The 21,921-nt window shown below is 40.9% G+C and overlaps 1 protein-coding gene across 1 annotated transcript in view; it reads left to right on the forward strand.

The window, feature by feature from the left end:
- Window positions 1-5,102: 5,102 nt before the first annotated feature.
- The window catches only part of LMNB1 (lamin B1), a 43,452-nt gene continuing 26,633 nt past the window's right edge, over window positions 5,103-21,921 (forward strand). The window contains exons 1-2 of the mRNA XM_033110970.1: window positions 5,103-5,217; window positions 5,323-5,808. Of these exons, the coding sequence (XP_032966861.1) occupies window positions 5,450-5,808 (359 nt within the window). The 5' untranslated portion in view covers window positions 5,103-5,217; window positions 5,323-5,449. The remainder of the gene's footprint in view (window positions 5,218-5,322; window positions 5,809-21,921) is intronic.

The raw sequence follows: 21,921 nt of genomic DNA on the forward strand, positions 1-21,921 counted from the left end.
GGCTGGGGTGGAAGGAATGGGAAGATGGAATGCAGGGCACTGGTTCAGCCAGATTGCCTTTCTTTTTTTTAGCATATCCACTATGCAAATATTGTACTTTCCTTTTTCCTCTGCTTTCTTGAACTCAGCTGTGGGGCTGGAAACAGTGACCTTACTTTCCTAGTCTGACCCAAAAGATTAAGTCTTATGGAGAAATTCAGGCAAAACAAGAGGGGAAGGCTGGGGGGAAAGATATTTTAGTGAGAGAAGTCTCACATCTATAGTCTAAGAATTAAATGAATAAATTAAAGTGTTATTGGGTAGGGATAAACCATAAATCAGGATAAATAAAGTGGCTGACTAAAGTCATCATAAGAAAGGAAAGCTCTTAACTCTTTGAGCTGAGTCCATTCCAATCAGAGAAGAAACAGCTGAATTATGTGTAAACCTTACACTTTGGCACCAGTTTTCATTGTTATCTTTACCACACCAAAGGCCAAGATACAGAATATACGGTGAAGGGGCATAACTTTTAAGATTTTAAAAAAAAAAAAAGTTAAAAATCATATGCATAAATACTAGTTTAAGAATAAAGATTTTTAAAGAAAATTTTTGTACTATGACCATATTTTGGCATAATAAAACTAAAAGGCAAATTGAACCACTGAGTTAAAATAACTCCACCAATCCTAGTATTGCCAAATATACAGATCTTAACAGGGAATCGAGAAAAATTTGAGCAGTATATAAACTTCATGGGGCTGTGCTAAGAGAACAATCCTACTGAAGATGATAAACCTTCAAAATTCTTAGGCTCTTTCTAAAATACAAAAGTCAAAATCAGAGTTGGAAGGGATTCTGGATAGCCATGCAAACTTCTGAAACATGATTTATTCTTATTCTTTTATGACAATTAGAAAAGTATTAATTTTGCAGAGTGTATTAAATAGAATTATGGCCTAGCAGACCACGTATTATTTCTTCATTCATTTATTCAGCAAACATATATTGAAGAGATGCCACTTAGTAATATTTTTCTACGTTTTCTGCTGCAGCCCTACCTATCCCATGTGTATGTATTGTAAACTCAGCTATCTACCAGTTGTCACTCCCATCTCCTGCGACAAAAGTGGGTTTCTGCTAACTTTCAGTTGTTCCCTCCCCTGCCTTTGCTTCCCCATCCTAGTCTGGGCCCTTTCTGCCCAGATCTGATAAGTACTTGCATTTTTCTGTCCCAGAGGCAAATGACATGCAGAAAATAGGGCAAATGTCAAATAAGTTCTTTCTATGCAGTGAGGTAGCTGTGTGTTATGGGAGGAGTACTGAAGAGGGAAATGGTCACATGGCAAGCTGAGGCAAGGTGGGGATGTATATGGCCTAACCAATAATCAGAACATGTGCCCTGACAAGAAAGTGAAGGTTTATAGGAAAAAAAGAAGGCAGAATATTTGAAATCACAATTGTCCTTGTAAATACAGAAGCATCGTCACTGAACTTATATTTGTTATTTTTCTTCTAATTCACTGAGGAATACATTGATGGTAATGAGATTTTGGGAATTATTTAAATGAAGAGGGCTAGACATCGTCATATTTGAAAGAGCAGAGAAGAAAGAGGCCTTATTCCAGGTACAGTTAGGCATGGAAAAAGCCAAGAGAGGGGCAGCCGGATGGCTCCGTTGGTTAGAGCGCGAGCTCTGAACAACAGGGCTGCCAGTTCGATTCCCACATGGGCCAGTGAGCTGTGCCCGCCACAACTAGATTGAAGACAACAAGCTGCCACTGAGCTTCCAGAGGGGCGGCCGGATGGCTCAGTTGGTTAGAGTGTGAGCTCTCAACAACAAGGTTGCTGTTCCCCAATATTCCCCAATAAAATTTATAAAAAAATAAAAACAAAAAACCGAGAGAAGTGTACATTTCGTAAGGTATCTGACCAAACGTTTGCACAATTGCCTAATTCTAAGAGATTTTCCATTTTTTCACTGCTTTTGGTTGAAGACACAAGATTACTATTGGTAAGAATTACTATTTAGTTATCACATATTATAAATCTAACAGATTACATATATATTTTATGTTTAAAAACTCCTGCAAGGTAGGAATCATCCCTCATTTTCCTACAAGAAAACCAAGTGTGGGGACAGAGCCAGGAGAGCCATTTCCAGGCTCTCCGCCACACATGGAAAGGTGCTGACTCAGTTATTAGATGGCCGTCACCGGTAACCGGTTAGCCATTAGCCACTGATATAACTGCCGTGGCTACGCTGGGGGAGGGGGTTGGTTGGCAGAGAAGCGGATGGCGGACTGCTGATCGTGTGGCTCCTGCTTCCTGTGTCTCCAACCCAGCCGCCAGCGAGAATATAGTGGTATGAACCCCCTATCCACGGCTCCGTGGGTGTCCTTTTTGGCCTCACCATGTCCTGTGTTCTTGTGCATGGAGCCGGACCACAGACCCCGCATTACACAAGGAATAACTTTCGTAAAGTTACACAGCTATCAATAACAAATCTTTAATTGTCTGACTCTAATCTATTTGTTGTTTCAGATAATAGGATATAATCTGAGTCTCCTAAAAGAATCTGAGACTGAGAGTCTATCGAGAGAAGCTTCACGGGTTTGAGAGCAGTAAACATCATGCCTGAAATCACTTCACATATAGTCTTAAACCGTCAAAAATGGACAAAATAATTTTATAAGAAAATTTTCAAATATTTTTTTAAAGTCTGACGTAAAGGGGAGTGTGGAGAGAAAAAACAAACCATCAGGATAGTGGACAGGGCCTCACCGAGAGTGAATTTATGGTCCAATCCTGATTCTACCACCTTGGACCCAGCATTCAGCTTATTTAGGCCTCATCTTCAGTAATTTGGATTTTCCAGACCCTTTTAAGTTATTAAAATTATCTGAATACTTAACATACAAACTCCTAACACCAACTTCAAAATAGAAGCTTTTCAACTCTTAACTCTCAAGGAGGTTAAAGAAGGAGGTACAGTTGACCCAAGAACACCACCAGATTAGGTGCGGCCACCCTGCCCAGTTGAAAATGAAAATCGGGGTATTCTTTAAGTCGACCTTCTGCATTTGCCAATTCTAAAATGACGATTCCTACCTCAGAATGAAAATACTGTTTTCCATCAGTGAAGCCCCGAATGCAAAACCCAAGGAGGGCTGACTGTATATTGACTGAAAAAAAAACCCCATATAAGTAGACCTGAGCAGTTCAAACTCCTGTTGTTCAAGAGTCGACTATTTTTGAGATAACAGGGCAGGAAATAGAACCATTAATAAGGAGAGCACTCATTACTCATACAGTGCTCAGAAATTCAGAGGATGATATACAGCCCGGTGCCCTTCACTAATTCTTATGTCTGGGACGTGATTAATATTTAAAATCCTGGTCTTCATTTCTGCCATTATTAAAGTAACTAACCTGTTATTACTCTACAGATGCGTTCCTAATAGGCTGTGAGGTGACCTTCTAAGTTGTAGTTAAGGGTGAGACTCTGGAGTCAATTGAAACCATCTGGGTTCAAATGCAGTCCTGTCGTGTGTGGGGCGGCCTTAAGGAAATTCATTTATAAAATGACCTTTCAAGTGGAAATAATCCAGTTCCCACACCGCATAGCGGCTGCGTGGATGGATAACCTATGAAAAGCACATAATACATCCAAATAAACATTAGTCAAAAAGTTAACTTGTCAAAGGGATGACTGGCTGTCACGCAGGGACTCAGCTCCGGCTCCCCACACAAGAACGCAGGATATAGTGACGCCAAAAAGGAACAAAAGAGCCATAGATAGGGGAGTCACACCACTACATTCTCGATTGCGGCAGGTTGAGACACAAAAGCAAACATCTGCCAGTACCCCAGCGAAGGGTCTTCCTGCACCCCAGTCTTGCTGGAGACACAGGAAGTGGGTTCAACACGATCCGCAATGTAATCCACTTGCTAAACGCACTTGCCAGCGGCAATCCGCCATCCGCTTCTCTGCCAACCAACCAACCAACCTCCAAACACAGCCTCGGCAGGTATGTTAGTGGCTAATGGCTCACGGGTAACAGCTGATGGCCATCCAATCACAGTTGATGGCCATCTACTTACTGCCCCAGCCAGCACCTTTGCACGTGAGGCTGAGAGCCGAAAACTGCTCTCTGGGACTCTGTCCCCACACTGGACATTCTATTAGAACCAGTTGTCGGTTACATTTTAGGGGATTCCCTTTTTACAGCACTCATTTCCACTTGAACTTTCAAGTTTAGAATTTGATATATCGGATTTTAGTGAAGCATGGCAATTAACAGCTCAATCACGTTAATCTTATCACATGTGAGGTGCTTTGGATTTTATAAACCCCCAAAGTATTAAGAAATAAACGACTCAGGGACCGCCCATCAGTAGGGGTAGCAAATGATTTAAAGTCAGGGCTTCTGGTTTTTCTGTGGTCTTTATCTGTAGGCTTCAAGACATGCCTACATCAATTTGACGAGGAGGCGGTGTTTCGATACACCGTTTAAATCTGAGGGGAAAATAAAGGCTTGCATTGGAACCAGCGCGCAGTGGGTTTCGCATCTCCGACACCGGCGCCCATGACGTAACCCCACGGCACCCGGCTTCCGAGCCGCTTTCCGAGCCCTCTGGCGGGGCGGGGATAAGGTTACAACGCCCGCGGTTGCCCTGGCCTCTCCGAGTTCGGCGTGTGGCTGTTGAGGACGTTTAGATTTGAATTTCCCTGAACTGCCGGGTGTAGGCGGCGGCGCTGACCCGCCCCGGAAACCTCCAGGCTCCCGGCTTCTTCCCGCCACCCGCCGGCCCGGCCCCTCCAGGGGTCCCCGCAGGATGGTGGGAGGGTACGGCCGGCGCTGGGCCCTACGCAGCCGGCGAGCAGTCCCAGGCGCCCCGCCCCGTCGCCCTCAGTCCTACCTCCGGCACACCCAGCCCCGCGCGCCTAGCGGACGGTTGCCCAGGGGCTCGATTTTGAATTTACAGGCCCGGCCCCCGAGCCGCAGATGCGCCCGGCCGGTTCCCCATTGGCCGGCGGCGGTCACGTGGAGGCCCCCGCCATGTTGGGTAGTGCAACGCTCGGGCTCGCGCCACCTCCGCCCCGAGCGGCTCGCCCACAGCCCGCCCCTCTGCCCCGCCAGAAAGGAAACAAAGTGCTGCAGGCGGGATAATCGGCGGCGGCGCGGACTCTGCTCGGCTCTCCCGGTCATCCTCGCCCCATATCGTCCCTAGTGTGTGAGTGTGTGTGTGCGTGCGTTTTCTTACGAAGGGCATTTTACGATTGATTCGTAGTCCTACCCCTTTGCCCTTTGTGCTGTAACCCCTCTCCCGCCATCCCAGGTGCTTCTCCCCACGCCGGCCTCTACGCGATCGCAGATCGCCGGCTTGTGCCTTCCCTGCTCCGTGTCCCTGTGCTGCCCGCAACCTCCCCACTCTGCTCTCTCCGCCGATCGCCCCGCCGCCCGCCATGGCGACAGCGACCCCCCTGCCGCCGCGGACCGGCAGCCGCGCCGGCGGCCCCTCCACGCCGCTGAGCCCCACGCGGCTGTCGCGGCTGCAGGAGAAGGAGGAGCTGCGCGAGCTCAACGATCGGCTGGCGGTGTACATCGACAAGGTGCGCAGCCTGGAGACGGAGAACAGCGCGCTGCAGCTGCAGGTGACCGAGCGTGAGGAGGTGCGTGGCCGGGAACTCACCGGCCTCAAGGCGCTCTACGAGACCGAGCTGGCAGACGCGCGACGCGCGCTAGACGATACGGCCCGCGAGCGCGCCAAGCTGCAGATAGAGCTGGGCAAGTTCAAGGCCGAGCACGACCAACTGCTCCTCAAGTGAGTACTCGCTTGGCCATCGCGTTAGCGCGCTGGAGGGGCTGGGGGCGCAGCCCGCGGCGGCCTGGAGAACCCGGAGACCGAGAGCGAGGGCCAGCGTGCTCACGCCCTTCGGAAGGGGTAGGGTCTCAGTATCCGGAAAAGATAAAGAATCTAGTGTTTCTTAGTGGGCGCAGGGGCTATGGAGGGGGCTTGAGTTGTACCGAAGGTGGGACTGGGATGCGCATTTCTTACTCCTGGATACCCAGCAGGACCGGGCGATGTGCGCGCGCCTGGGGCTGCAGAAGCGTCCGGCTTCGGGCATCGGACCCAGGGATACAGAAGGGTTATCCGGCGCTGAGGCCCCGCGGGCCCCAGGTGCGGGGAGGTGGCGCCCGGGCGCGCGCTGGAATGCGCGCCCCGGTTTCCGGCCGGGCTGGAGACAAAGCGTCTGGTGGGTTTGCGGTGCGGGGATGGCGGACTAAGCAGGACTTGCCTCAAGAATGAATGAGCTCTGCGCGGGGCGGAGAGAGGAAGGGGAGGGACCTGCCTTAAGCATCCTGATCTCCCGGAGGGTGGGTCTCTCTTTGGCGCGCTTAGTTTTGGCCCTGTGACATTTTGTGATTGTTCTGCACCAGCCTAGGGAGAAGAGGGATGGGCGGGAACTGAACTGCGCGCCACTGCCGGCCCTGGGCAAGTTGGGTTACCCTAGGGGAAGGAGTCCTTCTGCGGAGACAGGCGGGGGCCCTTGGGTGCATCTATGCACGGGACTCGCAAGCCGGTTTTTGCATGTCATGGCCACCGGTTCTTCGATCTGTGAACCGCCTACCCCCACTGCAGCAGTCTCTCCCCCAGCTTTTTGAACCCCCGTAATAATTGTCTTTCGGGTAATGGAAAGACCATGTCACTGCGTCTGTCATTGTGCTGACAGGCCAGGGCAGGTGAAAGGGTGTTGTGTAAATGTTGAGTGTTGTGGCAAGGGGATAGCTTGTAATTATTCCACTTAAGGGGCTCTGAGTTTTCATTCCAGTGCACACAAGGGTAAACTTGCAAACCTTTGCTGATCCTGTCTTAAATTTCTGATGAGCACAATGGCATAATTGTCATCATTAGGCAACTTAGTGTTGATGTCACACTTTGAGATTTGCTAAATTTGAGTCCAGAATTCACGGTCTCCATCCCCATTGCCAAATGAAATTTTGCCAGATGAAAATCGATTTTGACTTTAACTCTGTTTGGCCCTGGATGCCTTTATATCTGTGTGAATGTCCATCTCAATCTCTGGTTTTGTATGTGTGAATTTATACTCCCCCCTTATTAAATACTTGTAAAATGGTTCATAAAAACATATGTGTACTTGGTAAAAATAAAACATATAAAAATATAGACTGGTTTATAGTGGAAAACTAAAAGTCTCTAAGTATTTAGTTCCATAACTCAAAAATAACAAGCTTGTATTTCTGTTTCTTGAAGTCATGTTTGAAATAGGTCTATTCACTCACTACTGTCTTCATCTTCAAATTTTTTGTTATTAAATTTCGTTGAATTTTAGATGCCGTTGTTTGTATGTCTTAACCATTGTTATGTGTACGTACCACTAAAAAGAAATTAAAAATCAGGGCCCATTATGTAGGTCTCATCTTGTTGGACCCATCCAAATTTCAGAGATGTTAAAATGTGACACTGATTAAGTATCTGTTATGTGCCAGTCACTGTTCTGTGTAAGGAGGATACAGAGATTAAAAAAGAAAATATGTTACTGCCCTTGTGTTTCTGAGAGTGCAGTAGGGAAAATACCCAGCAAGCAAATAAATATTGCGTTTCATCTAATCTGAGGCATGTTGATGCTGGTGCTTCTATAATTTTTCTAGAAGGTATCCATTGAAGATTTTTCACCCAGTAACAAGACTGCTACATGGCTGACTGTAGTTGTAATATGCTGTGTATGGATTGTAAAATGCATACTGATTTGAATAGGATTAAAGTGTGAAGAATGTGTGTATTAGAATCAATGAAATAATGTATGTGATTTAATGTTGGGTAATAACAGATGCTAGGGGAATAAAAATAAAGCAGGTGAAGGGATAGAGTGGTTAAGGAGGGCCTGTCTGAGGGGTTGACAATTGAAAATAATCTCTGAGATGTCAAGTAGTGTTCTGGGAATATATTTTTTCTTAAGTCTGTATGCATATTCCTATTATCAGGATTAGGTGTACAGTAATGCCCCCCCTTATCCAAGGGGGATATGTTCCAAGACCCCTCAGTGGACGCCTGAAACTGTGGATAGTGCCAAACCCTATATACTGTGATTTTTCCTATATATACATATCTACGATAAAGTTTAATTTATAAATTAGGCACAGTAAGAGATTACCAACAACAGCTAATAATAAAATAGAACAGTTCTGACAATATACTGTAATGAAAGTTATGTTTTGAATGTCAACTGTAGTTAAAAAATACATGTATATAGTCACAGGATGTAAAGTACAGCATAGGAAGTATAGTCAGTGGTATTTTAATAGCTATGTACAGTGTCAGATGGGTGGTAGACTTGTTGGGGTTGTCACTTTGTGAGAGCTGTAAATGTCTAATCATTATGTTGTTTTGTATACCTGAAAGCAATAACAAAAAAGTTATGTGAATGTGGTCATTCGTTTCAAGGTATCCCTTGCTGAGGTCTTTAAATAGTCTCAGTGCATTCTGGTGCAACATGTTGCCATTCATTAAATCAGAATGTTTTCTATCCTTCACACACAAATTTAATAGCTTTTCCATCTTACCTTATTATGCACTGTGGCTGTAACTTTTGCAGTTTGAGGTTCAGCATCAAAACTAACACAAATTTCTTTATCCTTCACAATTTCACAGAAGAGTCATTCTTACTCTAAGATCTTAACCTCAAAATAAGATGTTTTTTCTTACTAAGTCGAGAACTTTCACCTTTTCAATTAAGGGGAAGTACTTTATGGCTTTTCTTTTGTATATCTGAATTGCCAGCATCACTATTCTTGCATTTGTGGGCCATTATTAAGTGTATAAGGGTTACATGAACAGATGCACTGTAATACTTTGACAGTCGATCTGATAACCGAGAGGGCTGTGAACTGACTAACAGATGGATAGTGGATACCCTGGACAAGGGGATGATTTACATCCCAGGTGAAATGGAGTGGGACAGTGTGAGATTTCATCATATTTACTCAGAATAGCTTGCAATTTAAATCTTATTGTTTCCTTCTGGAATTTTCCACGTAATGTATTTTTTGGACCATGGTTGACTGCGGGTAACTGAAACCTTGGAAAGTGAAATGGTGGGGGCGGGCTACTGTATATATGTTTTTTCTAACATGCTATCAGTTGCTCAAAACATACCCCATTTTACTTTGTTTCATATTTCAACTCTTGATTTTCTTTATACAATTTTGTCCCTAAATAGCCTTTCATTTTTTATTATTGTTGATTAAAGAAATATTTACCTTTAGCATATCTGTTAAACCTTTAAAGATACATAATCACATCTATTACATAAGTCTACTTTCTTCCCTGAAACTTTCTGCACTTTAAGACATGCAGCTGACATCCTTGGAATTTACTCCTAGGAATTTACTCCTGGGTCACATATTTTCCTTTCCTTGGTTTCTTATTTCATTTGTTAGAGAACATCCTTAAGTAATTTATTCAGAAAAGATGGCAAGAGGTAAACTTCTTGACTCCTGTGTATTTGCAAATAACTGTGTCATACTTGATTGATAGTTGGGCTAGGTATAGAATACTGGTTTAACATTTTCCCTCAGAATTTGGAAATTATATTGTTCCATTGTCTTTTTGGATCCAGTATTGTTAATGTCTGTCTAATGCCAGTCACAGTTATTTTGTTTTGGTAATTGCTTTTGTTTTACCTCTGGAAGCTTCCGGAATTATTTTTTATCCTGGTTTTATGAAATTGCATGGTGATAGATTTAGGTATGGATATTCTGTCATGCATCCTACGTAGCCGTTATATGTGGGTCCTTTTTTTTTAAACGCTTTCTGTATTTAGCTCTGGAAAACTTACTTTATTCCATACTTTATTTCTGTTCCATTTTCTTTGTTCTCTCTAGTTGGAATGTCGAGCCCTTTGGTCTCTTGTTTTCTCTTGTAATTTTTTTTTTTTTTAATGTATTGTTGGCCATCTTGTTGGGGAGCTTGCAGTTAAGCTAAGGGGTGCTGAGGAGGGCCACATACAAAGCTCTTTCCATGAGTTAATCCTATTTTAAATCTGCCTCACTGTCCTCTAGCCCCTGTGTGCATGTTCTGTGACATGTATTTTTATCTACATTTCCAGAAATTTGTTGAAATGTCTGCTAATGATCCCTTTTCCTGTTCACTTTGGTGCTATGAATTCATTTTATGTTGTATACTGCTATTTTATTAGGGTCTAGTTGGGAGGCTAATGCCTGTGTGTAAGCTATCACCTACGAAATCGGTTAATTTTTAGCAATACTTGAAGTAATTTATAAGATGAAAAGAAAATGTCTTACTGTCTGTTTGGGTCCATTTAGGTCTTTTTTTTTCCTTAAAAAAAATCTTCCGTATTTAACTTGCTAGGAGCCAGTCTTTCTAATTAGTCTGTCGTTTAGGTTGATTTAGATTAAGGAAACAGTCTTGAGAGAATCATAGATTTCCAAAACCACTTAGTCCCTTTTTGGTTCCCCAGTACACAACATGCCTCAAACAGAAGAATTCATGGAGACACTTGGTCCTATTGGAGAGAATTTGACAACAGCTTCCATGAAAGTGGTCTTTGGATCCACAAGAAAACAACAGATCTCAGATCTAAGATACAGCTACTCCAGTTCAGTCCAAGTCTAATTATACTTCATTGGAAGTTTTTTTGGGGGAACAATTTCCTAAAAGAATAATGATGAATGCTGTCAGTCAACACTTTAAACAAAAAGTAAAGAAAGATTGACTTATTTCTGAATTTCAGTATTAAAAATAGGCAGGAAAACTAGATATAAGAGAAAATTAAGTGTGTTGATCGATCTTTCAGTAACTGATTTTGTAGATGCATACATTTCTTTTTCCTTCAGTGATACAGGTCCATAATCTTTTATGTAAAACCCTTATAGCCAGATGTGTTTTGGAAGTAAAAATAATTCAGTTTTAAGAAGGTTATATGTGCACATACTGTATGCAACACCCCTGTGGGGTCTGGGATAGCACTTCATTGAGAAACATATTTCTGCAGGGAAATAATAGTCATAGGAAGGGGCGGAGAAAGATAAATAAAAATGGACTTACACCCATTTAGGTGGTTTTGTCACCAAATGAATTAATGAAAATTTTAAGTTTTAGAACTCTGAAAGTGCATATAAGAGATTGTGGATTTGTGTTAATTTACTGCTTATTAGGTTAACTTGACTAATCAGATTCTAGAAGTTGTCTTTTATTCCTCTCTTGGTTAATGATAAACATTAAAGCTTGAAAAGCTGCAAAATTAACTCTTTTTTGAGAATCATAATTCTCTTTTTTGAGAATTATGAATGACTTAGGAAAATGGTGATATGGGACTCACTGGTGTGTAATATAATGGCTGTTGTAGGATTGGTTGAGATGCTGAGCAAGCCAATTTACTGTCTCTTCACTTAAGAAACATTTTTTATAAAGGATATCCCAAGAAACAGTTTGTCTTAATAGATGTCAATTCTTAAAGCTAGTATTTGAGATATTGTACAAAAATCTTGTTATTTAAGCAGAATATAACCTTTTAAAAACAATGGTGCTTCTTTTTAAAATATAATTTATTTTATGAAAATAAAAATTTTCTTTTTTTCCCTTCCAAACAGAATAAAGTATAATGTTGATTGTGTTTTTTCATGGTATATATGGGCCTGAAAATACTTCCACAAGCATCCTTGCTTTGAGGAGGATGGGTTTGAGGTTGAGGGATCAAGCCTACATACTGTACTCCTTCGGGGGAAACGGCATTCCTTTGATTTTTGGTTTGTCAATACATTAGTAAGTAAACTTTTAAAGGGAAATTTGGATTTGTGTGTTTTCATATTCAAAAAAATGCATACAGATGCTAATGTGCTACTAGCAGGTATAATTGGGACAGTATCTATCACAACAGCCTGAGATAGGGTAGTATCAAGCGAAAGCACTATCTGAAGTTGAAACTTCCTACTTTTGGTGACTTGAGACAGGCGCTTACCTCTCTGAACCTTCATTTCCTTATCTGTATAATTGGGATAAGGAATAAGCATTAGTTTTATGAACCTCAGGAGGAATGAAAAAACTTAGACCTTTTTCTAGCCTGTCAATTATTTGTCTTATAATAGTGGGTGAATTTTATCCAAATGAGCCATTTAAAGACATTAGAAAGCATACAGAGATGTAATTATGATAAGCTCATTTTTTTTCTATTTCTTAGTGAAGAAGCAGGTAGGGATTTACTATATATTTGGACCTAGTGTATATTTACTCTGTTGGCTTCCTACATATTTTGGTCATAGAATGGAATTAAGAAATACACATAGGCTAAACATCTGCATGGTTGTTTTAACATTCATATTTTTTAGTTTTCAAACCTAAAATAATAAATGCTAATCTGCTTTAGGGAGTTTTTGTACGTAAGATGCTTAATTGATAAACAAAAACCTTTATCCCGTGTATTACTTCGTCTTTCATTTTTTAGTGTCTTGATTTTGCTCTGGTAGGAGCAACTTGACAGTAACACTCTTGCTTTAATATAAGGGGTATGAAACTTCATGTTAAATATACTTTAATCTTCAAGGAACGAACTGGTAGGATGAAACCCCTAGAATTGGTGTTAGAGTCTAGGAAGCAGGTCTTAAGTAATTAAACTGTTGTGACACTTCCTTCCCATTCTTTCAAAGGATGTTTGGTAGAGCAAGATATCTTTTGGAGTTGTTTATTTAACTAAGGGGATTAGACTAGGTAATCTTTTGGAATACCCAGATTCAAGGAAGTAAAGGTACAAAGTGAAACGATAAAGCACTATAAAAATATGCTGCTGAGTCTTTTTTCTCCACAGTCTGTATGTTTGTTCTTTCATTTGTCCAGATGACCACATCTTGGGTACCTCTGCGTTAGAGATCTTCAGACTTTGATATCATTGATGTAGATCTATTTCCTGCACAAATAGTGAGAATGAGTCTTAAGGTATCAGTTGAGTGATGAACCCCAGTATAACTGAAGTTCCCAAATTGGGGATCCAAGGACGTTTCCTCATCAGAGATTTTACTCCTTTTTCTTCAGGTGAAAAACTAGATGTGTGTTTTTCACGTTGATAATTCATAGCCCCAAGGGTGGTAATTTTGAATTTGTCAGGAGAGTGTAGTAATTGAAGCCACTATTTGAAATACTGAGGACTTCAGTTGCTAATTAGGAAAGGGTGAAGATGAATTACTGAAAGAGACCTCTTTTTTCTTCTTAAAAAGCTGCTTTCCTACTTTACTCCTTGCTTTAATAACTTTAAAAGAAATTAAAATCTAAGTAAATCTTTTAACAGTCATGACAGAAGTGTTCTTTTCATTTCTATTAAGCGCACATTTGTGGAACAGGTACTGTATGCCAGCCGGGGGCCAGGTGCTGGGAATAGAGAGATGGGACGCTCAGTCCCTGTTGTCAAGTTGCTTAAGTCTAGTGTGGAAGACAGAAAACAAACACTACAGTATTGTGATACTATAAATGCGACACACTGATACAATGTAATAAGTGCTGTGAAAGCGGGATCCACATAGCACTATGGAGAGACAAACTACCACCAAAGGCAGCTCAGGAGCTTGCGAAGTTTTGAAAGACATCCCAGGGGCTTGGGGAGGCAGTGAGCGCTGAGCTGAGTGTTGGGAGGTAGGAGTTGACGTCTAAAGGACAGTTACAAGAGGGTGTTGTCCTGCATGGCAAATGGGTCCTTGAACTTGAATCATATTGCATGTCAGTATAAATACAGAAATACATAGATAGTGGGGGGAGGCTTTTAGGTAATGAGGAGCCTTCAGAATTTTAGGCAGAAGAGTGACATGATCAGTCTGGCTGTTGTGGGAGAGGTAAAAACACTAGTAAGGACACTTGGTTAATAATGAGGCGACTCCTGCACTGAGGAGGAGGCAGTGGGAAACGACAGAAGGTAGATTGAAGAGAGATGAGCATGGGGGTTAGGGAGACTGGTCTCGGTGACTGCTTGTGTGCATGGGTGGCTGGGGAGACGGTGTTGCTCTGAACAGATCGATCGATAGGGAAGGACCAGGTCGGGAGAACCCTCCTCAGGATTAGGGGCGTTTGTGGGACTTCCAGGTAGAGATGTCAGCTGGCGATTTGGAGTACTTCTCGGGAGCTCTGAAGAGAGATTTGGATTGGAGAGACAGTTTTCGAAACATGGGTGATATTTGAGGGAAGAGAGAAAAGAGAAGAGGAGCAAAGTCAGGCATGGAAAACATTTACATATAAGGACTAGGGAGAGGAAAGAAAACCCACAACAGGGTTGATACGTAGTAGCCAGAGGTAGGGAAAAAGCGGAGTCACGGCACAGGGAGATGTACTGAGGGATGCTGGCGTGGTCTCGGTTTGCTGAGACCTGAAAAGTACCCATTGCGTGTGATGCGTGGCAGATCATCACTGACTGAGGACTGAGGTGGGCCTAACGCGTGTGGAGGCAGCGGTCCAAGCCGCTGACCGGAACTGCGGAAGGAACGGGGAGAAAGATCACGAGCTTAGATCACTGGACGAGAATGTTGGCTGTGAAGGGAAGGCGATATTCTTTAAGGTTGGTTTAAAGTAGATTCTTACTCGATGCTCATATAACAAAACATTGGGTACAGAACCAGGACACTCGTCCCTTTAACATTCCGTACTTTAAAAAAGTGATCACATTTGCTGAAAGCACTTTGGTAGCTCCTGGGATAAAGACTAAAATCCTCTGTGTCACCTAGTTGTAGGGTGACCATATATATTTTAGCATCCAAACAAGGATACTTTTGTGTGAAAGCGAGAGCGATTGATAATTATGCTGGGACGGCTGGCATAAATGGAAATTGTCCTGGGCAAACTGGGACCGACTGGTCTTGCCACCTAAAAGTTCTTCCCTGTATGAGCTGACGCCTGGGTGACTGCAGCTTCACCCACACCACTCTTCATCTTGCTCTTTCCTCTCTAACCATGACGACCTTTATTCAGTCCCATTTACCATGCTCCCTCTTAACACAAGGCCTTTGCCTGTGGGGTTTCCTTCGTCTGGACTTTCTCATCATCGGTTCCCTCCACCCGTTCCACAGATCTTCATTCTGTTCGTTTCTTAGGGGAGTCTTTTCTCACTATCAGATTTTTTTTTAATATGAGCCTTGAAAAAAGCAAACCTATGACTATCTGGCAATGTGTGTGTACACAGTTTAAGGATGCAAAGAGAGTTATCCAAGGCTTCTCGTGAAAACGACTGTCTTCAACTATATTCACTGCTCCTTGGTATTTATGTCTAAATGACGTGGGACGTTACTGACTTTGCACTGTGGAAGATAAGGAATTGAGTTTTTAATTCTGTTCTCCGTAACACATGTTTTTCTTCCCCTTATCCAATCGTCATGCATTACATTTTAGTTTAGATCAGTTTTTGATATTTAAAGTATTAATTCAGTGCATTCTGCAAATGCTTCTGTAACACCAGTTAGCTCATATGTGACTGGTAACCAGAGAAATGGTACTATAATTGAAGGTTGTATTGATTTATATATGAATAGTAAAGCGGAGCCAGAATAGCAAGAGAGAGTTCAGAGGGAAAGAAAGCCTTCAGCTTCACTTTTAAACTGTTAAGAAAATAAAGAGGGCGCACGCGCTCAGGGTTTCCTCCCTCAGAAAGGAGCACCTCCGGCTTTGTTCTTGTAGCTGAGCTCCACTTTTATCTTTGTTGTCGCAACTCCTGCAACCCAGCGTGTCCACTCCGTGGTTCCTGTTCTGTTCAGCATCTGCTGAGGCAGCTCTGTCCACACTAACCCAACTGCCTGGGTCGTCCAGTCATCTCCTGAGCTACTGATTATCACTTATGTTATTGCTGCTGCTCTGGTTCCAAAACTGCATAGGTTTTGGGTGGTTTGTTCCAACCATGGCTTTCCTGTTTGCTCTGTTACTTTTAATATGTGCAGAATGCAGGTGTTTTCAGGAACACATACATTGTGTTGTAGCAGAAATGCTTATACTGTGTGAACGTAAATCCCCAGCAGAACTCAACAGTATACTATTAGTTTTTCTTCACCACACCACCTTTTGATTGCCTATGAAAATGGTATTTTTTCCCACTTAGTTTTGTATAATTATATAGACTCGATAGCAGATGTTAAAACATCAGTCATTTAGAATTGCTAGGTTTTCTTAGTTTTATCTTATTAAAGAAATGTCTTTTTTGGAGGCTTGTGTTTTCTAGTCTAGTTGTATTGCATGAACATTGATAGTTTGGGTGTAGAGTTCTAAGTTGTCAATATTCATGATATTCAAGGCGTGTTCTGCAATTTTCTAGCTTTTAATTTTTGCTGAGAAGTACTGATGCGTGAAAAATTAAAAAGTTTAGGACCTTTTAGGTCCAGTTCTGAAATTTCACAAGGCTGTTCCTTGGTGTGGATCTCTTTTCATTCATTGTGCTGGTTATTTGGGAATTTTTTTCAGTCTGGAAATTCATGCCTTTCAGTTCTTGGAGACTTTCTTATTTTATTGGCATTTACTCCTCTTTTATTACATTCTGACTCCTGTTATTTAAATGTTGGACCTCTCAAATCGATCCTCTAGTTTTCTTAAGAATTTTCTTCTCTACTGTATGTTCTCAATTTTACCGTCTAGTTTTGCTCTTATTTTAAATTTCTAATAGCTTCTTTTTATTCTCTTGCTGTTTCTTTATAGAGTCCTGATCTTGTTTAAATTTCATCGATGCAGTAGTTTCTCTTATTTTTTCAGAAGTCTTCATTTTCTTTTCTAGTCCGTTGGTTCCAAGTTTATTTTTTATTCTGTTTGTTTAGGTCTTTGTATCAGTCAGTGCAGGAAATGGAAAACACTCGATATTCTAAGGAGAAAGTAAAACAATATGGGATATAGGTGCTTAGAAAAAAATTATTAGAACTGGGAGAGCAGGAACAATGCATACAGCACTGTAGAATTTGCCTTCTTTGGGAACTTTCATGTCTGGGGCCACTGCTGGAACTTAAAATAGTGTGTAGCTATAGTTCAGGACCAGGAAGTTGTTACTGCTACTGTATGAATTGCCCTATGACACCCAGCAAACTGGAGAATGGACTTCGGAACACTGTTGCAGAAAAACTTCACAGACCAATATCTCTTATGATGAATAGTGGCACAAAAATTCCCAACAAAATGCTTGCAAACCAAACCCACCAGTGTGTAAAAGAATTGTATATCACCAAGCGGAATTTGTCGTGGGAGTGCAAGATTGTTTCCGTCTACCCAAGTCGGCAGTGTAATACACCATATAATAGAATGAAGTACCAAAACCCTGTGATCATCTCAATAGATACAGAAAAAGCATTTGACAAAGTACATCACTCTTTCATAGTAAAATTATTCAAATGAGACATAATAGGGGAACCTTTTTATCTGATAAAGGGCATCTATGTAAAACCTATAGCTAACATCGTACATAATGGTGAAGACTGTCTGCTTTCTCGCCAAGGTCGTGAATAAGGCAAGGATGCCCACATTCACTTTTATTCAACATCGTATGGGAGGTTCTAGCCAGGGCAGTTAGGCAAGAAAAAGAAATAAAAGACATTTGTATTGAAAAGGAAGAAGGAAAACTATCTCTATGCAGATGACATAATCTCATAAATAGAAAATCATAAGGAACTAAATAAAAAACTCTGGAGAGCTAATAAACAAGTTCAGCAAGGTTACAGGATACAAGAGCAATACACAAACTCAGTTGTATTTCTATACATGAGCAATGAACAATCCAAAAATGAAATAAGAAAACTTCATTTTTAATAGCATCAAAGAAAGTGAAATGCTTAGGAATAAACTGAACAGAGGAAGTGCAAGACTTATGTACTGAAAAAACTGCACAACATTGTTGGAAGAAATTGAATATCTAAATAAGTGGAAAGATTTCATGCTTGTGAATTTGAAAGACCTAATATTAAGAGAATTCTCCCCCAATTGACTTACACACTCAGTGCAATCTCTATCAATATCAGGGCTACCTTCCTTGCAGAAATGGACAAGCTAACCCTAAAATGCATATGGAAATGCATGATGCCCAGCATAGCCAAAACAATCTTGACAAAGAACTAACAGAAAGACAGAAAAACTTCAGGTTTTAAGGGCCTTACCGATTAGCAGAAAAGTTGCCCAAGGTTAAAGAAGGTGGCATGACACTTCTCTCTTTCATATCACTTAATGGATGCATTAGTTAGGACCTAATTTACATCCATATATGTTTGGGGTTTTTTTCTGGGTGCTCAGTTCTGTTTAATTGGTCTATGTTTGTTTTCCCCCCAATACCATGCTGTTTTGATTACCATAGCTTGGTAGCATAGTTTGAAATCAAGGAGCATGATACCATCAGCTTTGTTTTTTCTCAAGATTGCTTTGGCTATTTGGGATCTTTTGTGGTTCCATACAAATTTTAGAATTATTTCTTCCAGTTCTGTGAAATATGCTATTGGAATATTGATAAGGGTTGTACTGAATCTGTAATATGGACATTTTAATAAAATTCTTCTAATCCATGAGCACGGAATATCTTTCCATTTATTTAGATCTTCAATTTTATCAGTGTCTTATAGTTTCAGTGCATAGGTCTTTCACATCCTTGGTTAGATTTATTCAAAGGTATTTTATTTTTGATGTAATTGTTAAATGGGATTGTTGTCTTAATTTCTCTTTCTGATAGAAATGCCACAGATTTTTATGTATTGATTTTGTGTCCTGTGACTTTACTGAATTCATTCATTCTAATAGTTTTTTTGTGAAGAATAAGTCATTTTTTATTACGACTTTAGCGGTAAGTGTCCATTCCCCATTCATGTGCCTATTTAGGTAAGTGAATTTTTTTGGTCAAAGAAATGGTTCTGTGGTCCAGCTTCATGTTTTATTTTGTATATTTCTTAATTTTAATCTGATTTCAATTAGGGTTTGCCGGTTTCTGATTGGGTTGTTCCTAACTTGTTGATGGCTCAGTTTATTAAGTGTGTCGCCACCAGAAGTTATGCATGGCAGCTTTGAGTTTGCAAAAGCATCATAGTCCTTTTGCTTATGCCAGAGGAGACCCTTCTAAACAAGAATTATGGTTGTGTGACTTTCTGGAGATGTTTGTATATTAAATTACATTTACCTTAATTGCAGAGAAGTTCATGTTCCTCAGAAATATTGTGGATCACATTCCTTCTCCCTTTGGAAGGGAAAATAATTTGAGGTCAGTGTTGAAGCTGATGAATGAATGTTAGAGGGAACATGTTTAATGTGCAGTTAGAGTCCTTATGAAACACGTAGATTATTGTAGGATAGAAGGTTTTTGTTTGGGCATGTTAAGAATCTTTAATAAAGTTTCAAAAATAAAGTTTACTTTTCCTCTAAAAGTCTGGACTGTGGCTAGATAATAAAGGGCATGTTGATTCTGAACTCCGGGTCTGAGCACAGCTTCAGAGGCTGGATTATCCTATAGTCACTTGAATAACTGCACTAGTGTTGAGTGGTGCTCAGCTGCCACCAGACAGCTGTTCAGAAGAACTTTAAGGTAAATCAAACTCAGCTCAAACAGCTGGGCCTCATTGGCCTGGCTTTCCATGTAGAGTGGGTCTGTTCTGAGGGATTTAAAAATCCTTGTTTTGTGAATATGATTCCAAATAACAGTTTTATACAGAGTGGTTTCTGTTATCTGACTTTTTGGGGTCTAATTTATTTATTTCAACTGTGTATCTTTTAAAAGTCTATATTACGTCTATCAATATTATTATACCTTGGGTGGATTTTTCCATAAGAACACACATGTCCAACAGATTTTATTCATTTAGCAAGCATTTATTGAACACAAATTCTTGTCTTTGTCCACTCTTATCTATGTGGTATAATAATCTTTGGTAAATTTCATGGAAATGACATTTAACGTCTAGAAACTATGTGCCATTTTCTAGGTATGTAATTCTACCAACTATAGACCATCTATAATTTAGGTCTCTTATTTTGAATTACTTAATGTAACTCTTTGTGCCTACATTTCTGTTTATAAAAATCAAAGATCAAGGACTGGAGTACTTGAGAAAATAGTGAATTATGGCACATAAAAGAGGGAAACCAAACTCAAGCATGTATATAGATCCTCTCCTGAAAATGAAGACAGATTCTTTGTTCACAGGTACATTCTGGGTGTTTTAGAAAGGCTGAACTCGGGGATTTCTTTTGTGGTTGTACTACTGGCCAAACTAGACATTTCATTCAGCTGAGCGTTTGTGATATAAACTGACCTGTGTGATATAAGCTGATGGTAAAAATGTTAATTAATAGTAGGGCGATAATTTGCCAAAGCCTAACTATTCTATAATGTTTTACATTATGTTGTTAAGTATTTATCCCTCTAAGTTTATTTCTTGATTTGTTTCACACAGGAAGGTCTTGAGGGATTTTCTGTGTTATATATGTGGTATCATTTTATTTAAAAATAAGGTTCTACAGTTAATAACCTAGTAATGATGCATTTCCCCCAGGAGTTCCATTGAGCACTCATTTTCCAGCGAGTCTGTGATTGGGTGCATTTTCTAATTTCCACATCCTTGCTGGTGGGACTAGTCTGAACTGAGTACACCTAGACAAATGAAGGATACTCAGGGCGTGGGAGTCTTGAGTTACCCAAAAAGAAAGGGTAGTGCGTAGACCAAGCAAAGTTCAAGCAGACGCTGATTTCAATGCCAAGTAGTTCAGTGCACAAGTTAGGGTTGAGATGATGATCCTAAAACAAGTCAATGCCAAAGAGCTGGTCGGTTGAAAAAACCAAGGTGATTAGAACAGTGACGTACGTACCATGGTGGTATTGCTTGCTGGTGGTGGGAGGTGGTCGGGTCAGGAGGAATTGAAAAAGTGGCACTTAGGTGAGTCCTTCAGGCCTCAGGAGAGGGTAGGGATGGGTCCCAGATGGCTGATGGTACTAGATTCTGTTGGGAAAGTGCATCCATACTGTGTTACAGCTCAGGCTGTAGGTTACTCTTGAGTCACTCTGTAGAATGTTAACAGGAATCTAAATGTATCCTTTCCAGCTGATGATTATTTTTAATGGCTACATGTTTGTTATTGCCTGGTTGTTTGTTATGACTGGTGAAATACAAAGTTACTTGAAATGAAAGCTAATTTTGTTTAAGGGAGGACATTCTTAATTAGGATAGAGTATCAACTACATTTGATGAAACTTTTTTCCTGGCTGCTGTTGGAGTTTTGGTTCTTCTCTAAACAAACACCTCTGGTAGGTAAATGGGTACGTTTTTTGACTTACATTCAGCAGTGTGCATATTTCTAGTGTTAGATTCACATCTAATACTAGCAATTAATGAATTTAAATGAAAACACAGGGAGATCTCCTTATCTTGAGGTAGGAATAGCTTAGGCAGGCAGATCGCTATCACTGAACACAACCAGTTAGGAAATATAGTCAAAGAAAACTGCCTGCCAGACCTGTAAGTGACAGCTTCTGGTAACTTTGGGTTCTTCTCCAAGTTGTTCTTTGTTCCGGACGTTGTCATATGTCACTGTTGAGGTGAGAGCTGTAGCTAATTCATGTGTGTATGTTTTAGGATGTCAGTTCTGCAGCTTTCTGTACTTTGACTTCCTGCATCATATTTAGTGAATGAAACATAATACAGTTAGACAACTATGGCAAGATTATGTTTAAAATGTGAACCTGCTGCATGGCCTTGGTATGGCAGCTCATATGGCATATAGAGCCCACTGATTCATGGTTCACAATCAGATGGAGGGAGACATGAGTATAATCCTAAGAATTTTTTCATGATCCATTCAGCCTAGGAAATTGGCAGGCGATAGGGAGGACATCTGAGAACGCAACTTCTAGAGATTACAGTGTCACAGTTAACTGTTTTCCATAGAAAAAGACATGATGTTTTACGTAGCATAAAAAAAGCAGAACGG

This window comes from Rhinolophus ferrumequinum, chromosome 7, assembly GCF_004115265.2.
Source record: "Rhinolophus ferrumequinum isolate MPI-CBG mRhiFer1 chromosome 7, mRhiFer1_v1.p, whole genome shotgun sequence".
Lineage (NCBI taxonomy): Eukaryota > Metazoa > Chordata > Mammalia > Chiroptera > Rhinolophidae > Rhinolophus > Rhinolophus ferrumequinum.